Source organism: Sinocyclocheilus anshuiensis, unplaced genomic scaffold, assembly GCF_001515605.1.
Source record: "Sinocyclocheilus anshuiensis isolate Anshui unplaced genomic scaffold, SAMN03320099.WGS_v1.1 scaffold253, whole genome shotgun sequence".
Taxonomy (NCBI): domain Eukaryota; kingdom Metazoa; phylum Chordata; class Actinopteri; order Cypriniformes; family Cyprinidae; genus Sinocyclocheilus; species Sinocyclocheilus anshuiensis.
In genome coordinates this window covers 375,700-386,149 of record NW_015537969.1, presented here as the reverse complement: position 1 = coordinate 386,149, position 10,450 = coordinate 375,700, and the positions used below count along the sequence as shown (strand labels likewise).

General features: G+C 36.5%; 2 protein-coding genes across 3 annotated transcripts in view; one reads left to right on the top strand and one right to left on the bottom strand.

Annotated features, from left to right (window-relative positions):
• jtb (jumping translocation breakpoint) overlaps positions 1–4,664 on the top strand; it is a 12,238-nt gene extending 7,574 nt beyond the window's left edge. For both annotated transcript variants that reach the window (XM_016461923.1, XM_016461931.1), the window contains exons 5-6: positions 2,528–2,607; positions 3,025–4,664. In XM_016461923.1, coding sequence (XP_016317409.1) covers positions 2,528–2,607; positions 3,025–3,181 — 237 coding nt within the window. In that variant the 3' untranslated portion in view covers positions 3,182–4,664. The remainder of the gene's footprint in view (positions 1–2,527; positions 2,608–3,024) is intronic.
• Positions 4,665–7,121: 2,457 nt separating this feature from the next.
• Positions 7,122–8,224, bottom strand: cart4 (cocaine- and amphetamine-regulated transcript 4). The gene is made up of 3 exons (XM_016462680.1): positions 7,991–8,224; positions 7,576–7,656; positions 7,122–7,474 (listed from the first exon to the last, which is right to left on the bottom strand). Exons 1-3 carry the CDS (start codon positions 8,114–8,116, stop codon positions 7,367–7,369), a joined length of 315 nt encoding a protein of 104 aa, XP_016318166.1. The 5' UTR covers positions 8,117–8,224; the 3' UTR covers positions 7,122–7,366.
• Between the last annotated feature and the right edge of the window lie 2,226 nt (positions 8,225–10,450).

The following is a 10,450-nucleotide window of genomic DNA, read 5'->3' as shown; positions in this document are numbered from 1 at the left end:
AAAATTAACTTAAATGATTTTAGCAAATGGCTGCAATATAACAAAGAGTGAAAAATTTAAGGGGGTCTGAATACTTCCGTACCCACTGTATTTCATTACAGATTAGTGTATCAGCTGGACGTAAACAGCGTATGCTGTTCTGTGTCAGCTGTGTCACAAAATTATGGTTGAACCCCTGATGTCACATGGATTATTTTACCAATTTCCTTGCTACATCTCTGGACTTGGGAACATTTCAGTTGCGTTGCTGTCTATGCAGGGTCAGACAGCTCTCAGATTCCATCAAAAATATCTTAATTTGTGTTCCGAAGATGAACGAAGGTCTTACAGGTTTGAAACGACATGAGGGTGAGTAATTAATTAATGACAGAATTTTCATTTTTGGGTGAACTATCCCTTTAATGTTTTAAATATAACATTTTGAACATAGAAATAAAAAATGATGGGGGAAAAAGATATATTTTTAAATATGAAACTAAAACCGCCAGTAGGGGGTGGCAAATCACTTTCTTAATGAAAGAGTCATGGAATCATTCGATTTGTTCAAAAGGATTGATTCATTCAGGAATACTATCCACCCTATCTGCCCTAAATAGTATTGAAAATTACTAATATCAAATAGAATTTAGGATGGATAGTATGCACATTGGGACGCAGGCAGTGATTTTATGAATGTAATTGAATCATTCTCTCAGCTGATTCGTTCAAAACGCGGCTTCATTCAGGAACCAAATGTTGCTCGCAGATGCACAACTCTTCTGATGTGGATTTATTTTGAAAGATCACCTTTTTTTATGTATGAAACTTCACAAAGCAGTTTTTTCATCTGCAGCAAGAGCAAGTTCTGCCCTTTTCTTCTTTACCTTGCCATAGAATATGGCCGTGCTCACTGATGTAATGTTACCTGTATTCATATTTAATCAAAAGTAAAATTGCCATTTCAATTTGATTATATCCATAATACAAATGCCATTAACATACGACTAATCAACATTATTTCACTAGTATTAATGTTGTTATTGTTACAGCTTAACAAATTGCAGCTGACCTTGCTAGCTAGCTAAACTATTGTAATAATGTCATTCCACTATTGCACAGGGTTGCCGCTTGGCAACACATACATTTGAATGATTTACCAAAAACGAATTTTATAAAAACTTTTTTGAGAGGTGAATATGTCATCATAACATCATAACAGTGATGTTTTAGATTTTTTTGTAGAAGTGACACGGACTGGTCCTTGTTTGTTACTGACGTTTTAGTTTGCTTTCAGCAACTACCGACAAGAGACGGCAGTCTGTCAGAAATCTCGCCACAGAAAAAAAACTGCATGTCATATGACTTAATCAAAGCACATCACTGGCTAAACTAAGGTCTTCTCTTTCCAACAAAAAAACCGAGAATGTTCTCTTAAAGAGACAGTGGCAAGGAAATTAACACAAACAGTATGTTGCCATATGGCTACACCATGCGGTAGAGGGTTAAAGGCAGTGGTTATTTGCATTAAGTGCAAATAGCCATAAGTTCTATTTACACCATGTAGGAAAAAAGTAGTATTTTCTTTGCAACAAGTGGTAGTAATTAGATTTTATTAATAATTATTGCAAACAGTGGCAGATATACAATGGGAAAAGGGAGAAGAACGGGAGTTGAATGAGTTCAGCATAAGGCAAATCTTATCACCACGTGTCTCATATAAGTGTCTTTTTAATGGTCAATACCAACCAGAGTTGCTCTTAGTGTAAATAGACTCCCCAACCCTGAATATGTATAGATGTATGTAAGAAAATCAGACAATTATCTTTTCTTGTAAAACGTGACAAGATCGCGAGTTCGAAAGTGAAAGCATCCGAAGACCGGCTTATAACAGCAAGAGGAACTCCCGTTCACAAAATTCAAATCACAAATAGCCTACTGAAGAAAAAGAAAAGGTTGAATGTTAACCACTTTCGTTTCCATATAACTATAAACTATGATAAAACTTAATCAGCATGCATTGATTAATCCCATGTTGTAGCAAAAAATAAATAAAAATTGCGACCAAATCATGTGCTCGAGCAACCAGTGGGAAGAATGAGTCTGGAGCCCTGAAAAGTTTTTTTTTTTTATGTTTTTAATAAAAAAAGGTATTGTATGCTAACCGAGGCCACATTGATTTATTTACAATATTACAATTTAAAATAGCTGTTTTCTATTTTAATATATTTGAAAGTGTCATTTATTGCTGTGATGGCAAAGCTGAATTTTCAGCAGCCATTACTCCAGTCTTCAGTGTCACATGATCCTTCAGAAATCATTCTAATGATTTCTGATCTGGGGCTCAAGAAACATTTCTTACTATTATTAGTGTTGAGAACAGTTATGCTGCTTAAGAACGGCATTTATTTAAAATATAAATATTTTGTAACATTCTTCAACTCTTCAATGCATAAATTGTGTACACACACAGCAGTAGAGCATTTCATTTTTGTGAATTAATTTGAAAGTTTCCTCTGCTTACCTTGTAAACCTGCTGTCATTTTTACAGAAAACTATACCAGCCTGCAGCCAAACAGGATTTGTAGAAAAGATCAACTGCACTAAATCTAACAGAGATGAATACAAGAGGTGAGTGGCTCTCCACCAAAAATATATATCCTATTTTGTTTGGATAAACAGTAGCCGGTTCTCCAACCATATACGTTTATGCAAATTTTGCATATTGAGCATATTAAGTTGTTTTGTTTTGTTTGCATGTTCTAAACCCACGGGTAATTTATTACATTTAATAAAAGAGTCACCATGGCTTTCCCAATAGTTACAACTTAAATGTCTGTTTTGTGCTACTATGCCCAAAAGTGATTTTGTTCTCTGTGGTGGAGACACTTCGCTTAGTTTTCGCAACATTCCACTTCTTTCCATGCAAATTAAGTTCACAGTTGGAAAGCAAAATAGCAAATGTTTATCTGGCTTACAATATTATTAATCCAGCCAGCTAAACATCATACTAATTTACTTCACTCTTTCTCTTTGTGTTCTATTCAGCTGTCGCTCTACCAAAATGGAGGAGCATCTCTTTTGGAAATTTGAGGGCGCAATGCTGGCTCTCACTGTTGTCTTTGCAATACTGGTGGTCGCTAGACAACGCTCACTTGACCGCCAAGCCTCAGACAAGGTTCGGCGACAGATAGAGTCTATTTAGTAGACCGGACTGTACTAAAAGTTAATGGGCCTGTGGCCTGGTGTTATAAACTCTCAGCAAAAGGCATAACCCCCACAGTTCATGGAGGCTTCCAGACATTATCACTGGTTTCATCTTACTGGACGCACAATGTGCTCTTACTCCCCAGACTGACATTACTTGTGGATGCTGCTTCTGTGCAGGATTTAACTAACTAGATGTGAATCTCAAGATCATCCCATCAAATCAGCAAACATTGTGCAAGACAGGAGTCTAGTCCCTATTTTGTAACAGAAGATGTACAGATCTGTGTATACCTGTTCTTTTAAAAATGCTGTGAAGGTGATGTGTGTAGAACAAAATATGGGTGTGTGTTGCATGTTTTCAATAATACAAAAGCACATCAAGTATTTTCTCAAGCCGAGAATGAACTATATGGTCAAAGTCTTGAAAGAATATACGATTTTGTGTTTCATCACAATGGGTTAGTCAGGGTGAGTTTCAGTGAATATCAAAGTTTTGGGGTTTGTTAATTTGGCTTCATTCATTTTTGAACACACTACCATTCATGAAATCACAGATGGTTTTTTCCAGACTTTCTCCAAACTGACACACTCGTCCATCCATTAACATCAACATGTTTCTTCCAGGAACATTATCAGTAATTTAATTAATCTTATATGTGCAGTTGCTGTTTGTTAAATCCTTATTTTCAGTATATACTTTTATAGTGTTTTTGACACTTTCTTTAGAGACTTGTAGGTGCTCTTTAGTAAAGTTTTAGTTTTTTTTTTTTCCTTTTTTCCTTTTTTCCATTTATGGCGTTTACTTTGAGTCTGCCCTACAAAGAAATCTTTTATATAAAATTATGTGAACAAACATCTTGGTTCATAATGTCATTCTTAAAAATACCAGCTCTGTACTCATATCTGACTGATATATGCAAGACTGCATTGTAGTGTATGTTAAAGCTGCTTGATTTGAAATGAAAAAGATGAGATGTATTGAAATCAACCCACCATTTTATTTTATTATTATTTTTTGTTTCTTTATTTTGCAAGCACTAAACAGCAAAATTCAATATTGGATCTGCATCTCGTTTGTTGAAGGTGATATTTTGTGCCATCATCTTCAGAAAGACTTTACTCTCCTGGTTTTGGGTACAGAGGTACATTTCTAACTATTCCCCATAAGTTTATTTACATTATGATTGGTTTGACAGGATAATGCCTTTTTATTAAGGCTGATTGGTGTGTGTGTTTTTTTTTAACTCAAGTTAAAAAGGAAGCCATGTGAATTTGATTGAACTTTGTCCCATAACTGATTTTAATGATCTACTTAAAATTAATTATTTTTATGAAAGATGAGTGACATTTCCTGTCCTCTGTTGATAATGAACTGAGGAATAAATGGGAAAAAGGAATTGTCTGCCCTAGTTTGTCTGGTGTCGTGTGATTCTGTCATGATGGAAAATTATGTATTGTGTGATTGAAAGTAAAAAAAAGAAGAGGTCACAAACTCCATAAAAAGAAATGAGTGCACTTTGATCCTTTTGGACAGGAGCAGATGTGGCCATGCTGAGAACGTGTCGTCGCAGAACAGAACTTTGCTGTGTTACACTGTGGAGAGGAACAAAATGGCAAATGGTAAGAAATATTTTTCAACTCCACCTGTTTTTGCTCAAGTGTACACACTGACTTGAACCCAGAGTTTCCTACCCTGGGTTTTAAAAACCCGAGGGACTTGGAATTTTATAATTCCCATTAAAATAATGACCATTAAGATGTGTCAACACAAATAACAGCTAAGAAAATATTAGTCTGCCTCTCAGAAAGTACTTAAAGAATTTGTGGTCTATGTGTTCATCTGCCAAAAAAAAAAAAAAAAATCTGGGAACTTCTACTACAAGCCATTGTTTTACTTTTTTTGTTTTTTTTCATGCGGTCTTCCTTCTTAAAGGTATAGTTGACCTAAAAATGAAAATAATTTGTATTTATTCACCCTCAAGTTGTTCCAAACGTGTATGAATGCATTTCTTCTGTTGATTACAAAAGATGATATTTTGAATAATGTTTCTAACTCAACAGCCATTGACATCCATAGTATTTATTTTCCATAAGTCTGTGGCTACCAGCAATTTTTGTGTATACAAACATTGATCAGAACCTCATACATGCATGAAACAACTTGAGGGAGAATAAATAATAACACGTTATTGTTTAATTGAACTATCCCTTTAAATCCAAAATTTTGTACGAGTTACGTTACTTTCATGCAGAACATACACAACAGGCGTGTTTGTCACAGTACCAGAATGGTTATCCTCCTTTTGAGACGTCTGCATACGCCTGGAAGACAGTTGAACTTTCTCTTCAAAACGACCTGTCTTTGAAGATTTGCGTTATATTCTGTCACAGCTCTTGTCTGAAATAAACAGTAAGTTTTCCGATTATCCAACGACCTGCGGTCCAAATGGCCTGCGCGCAGTAGCCTATTTCCACTCACCGCTTCTGTCGCGTCGTCAGTGAACGGTCCGGTTGGTTCGTAGTCTGGCGGTCTTGAATCCACGCCGCTGATTTTAGAATAAATGTATACAGCACAGTGAAGCGCTACGAGAAGTATAGATAAATTTGACATTGTATTTTTTAATTATAGTCACGTAGGAGTGCTTCTAGTCGCGAGGGGTCCGGCATGAGTTTTCACGCAGTCTTGTGGGATTTAAAAGGTCTTGCCTGCTTCTACGTCACATTGAGGTCGCCGTGATTTTGCCAAGTAAGACATGTTCCTGGATCAACATCTTTTGTTGATCCTGGATCAACATAACTGTCCAAAAATATAGACTTAACCCAATCCCTACCCCTAAACCCAGCTAACCCTACCCAAAATTTATTCCTAAAAACAGTGTGAAATGATAGCTGATTAACAAGGGTGTAGAAGCACCTAACCCTGATTGTAAGCCTAAAACAGATATTTCCTGAAAAGTTATCCCTCAATTCTGACTGGTTGATAGGAGTGTTCCAGGATCAACAAGGATGTTGATCCAGGAACATGTTGTACTTGGTGAAATCACGGTCACCGTCACATTGATCACCCCTGCTGAAAGAGCGGGATGATGAGATTGTCGAGGATTTATCACGGCCATTATATGTAGATTTCCCTTCCCTCTGAGACATTTTCTTTGATTCTTATAATAGTGATTGGTGTCCACATCATTTCCTGTGGACAGATCTCACAGCAGCCTAATCCTATTTGTTTCAAAGAGGATTTAAGAAACAGAATGAGTCTAGATCTAGGACCAGGCTTTTCATCCAGGGGTCTGCTTGCATTATAATGTAGGCTAGTTATGCTTAATTATGGTTATTGTAAAGTGTTTCTGAGAAAATGTATAGCTTTGTTTAAAAATATATAAAGTAGGCTATTAATTATTTTATACGTATATTTCAGCAGCGTTTTCAAGCAACGTTTCAGTAACCACTAACCACAAAAGTTATCTTACAAGTTTTGCGCTAAACAGACGCTCGCCAAGTCTTGTTTGCCTGAGAGGATACAGGTAACCATAGCAACTGTACGATCTCTAGCGATTTCCGATGAGTACCGGACTGTCACTGCATTAGATATAAGGCTATCACAAATATAATTACAACCCTCTGACGCGTTTAAAGATTAAGATGACCGCTAACTTCGCCAAAGGCGTCAGAAGACAATTTTGGTAGATTGCGCACCGAAAAATCGTTGACATCATTTCCATCAAACAGTTAATTAAATCTCAGCCTTTTGTTATTATAAGATTCATTAGAAACCAATGATTGATGATTATTCAAATCGAGATTTTAGCTGTTGATGATGACTCTTGTTGTCATCATTGATCGCACCCATTACCTGTAATGACTCACTTCAGACCATATTCTAACAGTTTTTACGGTTTTATTAAACAGTTACATTATAAACTCAAAGAGAATGTATACATAACCTACTTTCATTTAGCGTAGACAGTGTTCAGAACGAATGAGCCTTAAAGACGTTTTATTAACTTAAAATCAACACGTTTAATCATATACACATAGACAAGTTTACGAACAAAACAACAGTACTATGAATACATCACCCATGTAATTTCACGCGTTAAATAGATGAGGTGTCCCAAGCATTGCTGTCACGAGTTTCTTAGCACAGTGCCTGAGAGAGAAGAGAGCTGCGCGAGCTCCATCAGTAGCAGCGCAAGAAGAAAGTATTGCAGGCTGTTCCTCGCGTGCAATCACACAGTCGCCCGATGCGCGGTCCGTGCTTCATGGCGCAGCGCTCCCCCACATCACACTAAGAAACACGGTGCATCGCATTAGATACTGTATAATCAACCTCTTCTACTTGATGATGAACGCTATTTCTAAGAAAACATACAAAATGAACAAGTTTACCCTTGGAATGACACTAGCTTTTTTCTCCACAGATATCCGATTGTCCTGATCTCCGTCCAAAAGTTCATCGAGCGCCTCAGCCTAAACACAATAAACGGAGAGAAAGCGTGCATTTCGAAGACAGATAGATTAGAAACGAGAATTTAAATTTTCATTTCGTATATTTATCCAAGTGAAACCTTAGTAACAGCTATTTCTACTATGAAAATCGAAGTTACAGCGAATTTCATGCTTTCATAGTGATGAACATAGCTTCACTTGAAATGTCTGAACCCATTCAATGTAGAGAACTCAGTCCTGATTGTTTTACGCTGCCCACATACTGTTTTTCAGATGTAGGAAACTTTTTTGCGTCAACAGGTTGAAAATGTACTTGTTGAGTTATGCCATATGACACTCTCGTTTATTCTCTTACCAGGTCTCTTTTGATGAACTGCTCCTCTTGCGCGCTCAGTCGGTCGTCCAGTGACATCTGACTCCTGCAGACGCAGAGCAGCGAGAGGAACACGCTCAGGTAAACCGCCGCGCGGACGCTGTCCATGGTGCTGAATGCTTTGGCGTCAGTAAGGTAAAACTGAGAATTTAAAACACAAAATCCTTTTTATAACTATTTTCTGTTTTAGCGATTACAGCGTTGAAAGTTTTTCTCGGCGCTTGTGCTCTTGTTGCCGCTTTCTATTGCTTCACTGGGTTGCTGGGAAACTTTCTCTATTTATACGATCTTCCTGCTACCTGATGTATTCACGTAACGTCACTGCATCCGTATTCAGTAGGCTGTTTTTTTAAGAACCAGCTGGGAGTCGGTTTGAGTCAGAGATGATATCGCTTTGACATCCGTGCAGTTTAAATCCGCTGTTTGTCCGCTAAGAGAATTTATTTAATTTAGTTATTGGTATGCAATTGTTTGAAATGACTGTGGTTGAATGTAATCATGCATCTTGTCCTCTTTACTTAATGAAAAGAACACTGTTTCATTTAAGTACATAATCTTAAAAAAAAAGGTTCCAATGGTCTTTATTCAAGGGATGAAAGGTTTGATGTAAGATTCTTCATGAATCTAAATGCCAATTAGGACCTTTTTAAAGATCATTTTCAAGAGTGTAAAGTGAATTTAGGTAAATTGAGCAACCTTGTGACATTACGATGCCCAAAAAGGGTAACAAATGACCTGTAAGATCATGAAGTACAATATGTCTTTATATTCTTTTCTCTCTCTTTAAAACGGCATAACTCCATAAGTGTGTCGTTCATGTATTTAAAAGTCAGTCTTGGCATTTTCTCTGTTTGTTGTTGTATCAAAAGTTCTGTGAACCTTTAGCAACAGTGAGCACAATAGCTAAAGAGTCGACAACAGTAAATGCGTGCTGTAAAAACATGAGCATCAATGAAAGATTTTTTTTAATGAAAGGTTTTATGAATCACCTCTGTGAGTGGGCAGTCAATTCCACTGATGTCTAGAAGGTTACACACCTCTAATTGGCAATGGCAGTTCACCAATATATTCACCATATAATTATCTATAAAAATATAAAAGCCCTTGCCCACATATATATTCACACATAGAATATTATATATGTCCAGGTGTCACATTGGTTTGTGACCATATTTCATCAGGTGCCATTCTCCTATATACATCTGACCTATATCTCATCTGTCAATGCTCTTCAGAATAAAAATGGATCAATTTTCATCCAACACTGCCTTGTTCTGACCTTTGTATGCCAAGATTAACTTGAAACGTGTCAAATGTTTTGTGTTTGACAACACTGTTTTTTGTCTTTGAATTGTGATGCAGTATGTGAGTATTTGGCATCTTAAATGAATGGACAGAATGTTTCTGCAAAAAGTGCTGTGATGAAATGACAGCATAGTTATCCAACATCACAAGTTTAGATATTTAAATGTGATGTCAAAAGAAAAACATTTTACAGACTACATCTCAAATGTTATAGTTTCTCTGAATCTGTTATCTCTTAAATTGACAACGTAATTCTTTTATTAAAAGTAGTTTTGCCTTTTGTCCGTTTTTTTTTTATTTTAAATCTCTTTTGAAATAAGTACCTGACAAATATGAACTGAAGGATCAAGCATAGCTAATAATTACATTAAAAAAAAAATTAATCTCACAGTTCATTTTTAAAGTATTCTAAGAATTCTCTTAATTCTTACTCATTATTTCACTCTGGATTTTTTTCCCATAACGTCCTGAGCAGACCATGACAGGATGAAGACAGATCTTCGACAATGTCGTACATTCTGATTAGGTGCGGTCAGATGTCTGACATTTTCACCACCTCAGTGTGTCTCATTTCTCTCCTCTGGGGGAGTCACTCATCTTCTCAGCAGCTCGTAATTAAAGCTCCGCTCTTCTCATGCCAAAGCTCACATTCTTGTGAAAACGGAAGAGCAGGAGCCATTAAAGGGAAGGTACAAATGTATTTATTTAAGTGTGAACATATAAGGGGCTCATCCATACCAGATCATCAATACATCTACCACTAGTCCATAGGGAATTCATCTTTACATAGACAAGAGTTCATGTTAATCAGTTCTGTCACCTTAAAGAAACAGAGAAAAATTGCAGAAAATTTACTCACCCTCAGGCCAAATTTTTCATCAGAACAAATTTGGAGAAAAATAGCATTACTTCATTCACTCACCGATGGATCCTCTGCAATGAATGGGTGCCATCAGAATAAGCGTCCAAACCACTGATAACAACATTGCAGTAATCTACAAGTAATCCTTATGACTCCAGTTAACAAGCTATTTGTAAGAAACAAATCCAGTTTTAAGGTGTTTTTAACATATTTAATATTGATTTCTCCAGTGAAAAATTCACTGCAGAGGATCCATTGGTGAACAAGTGCTGTAA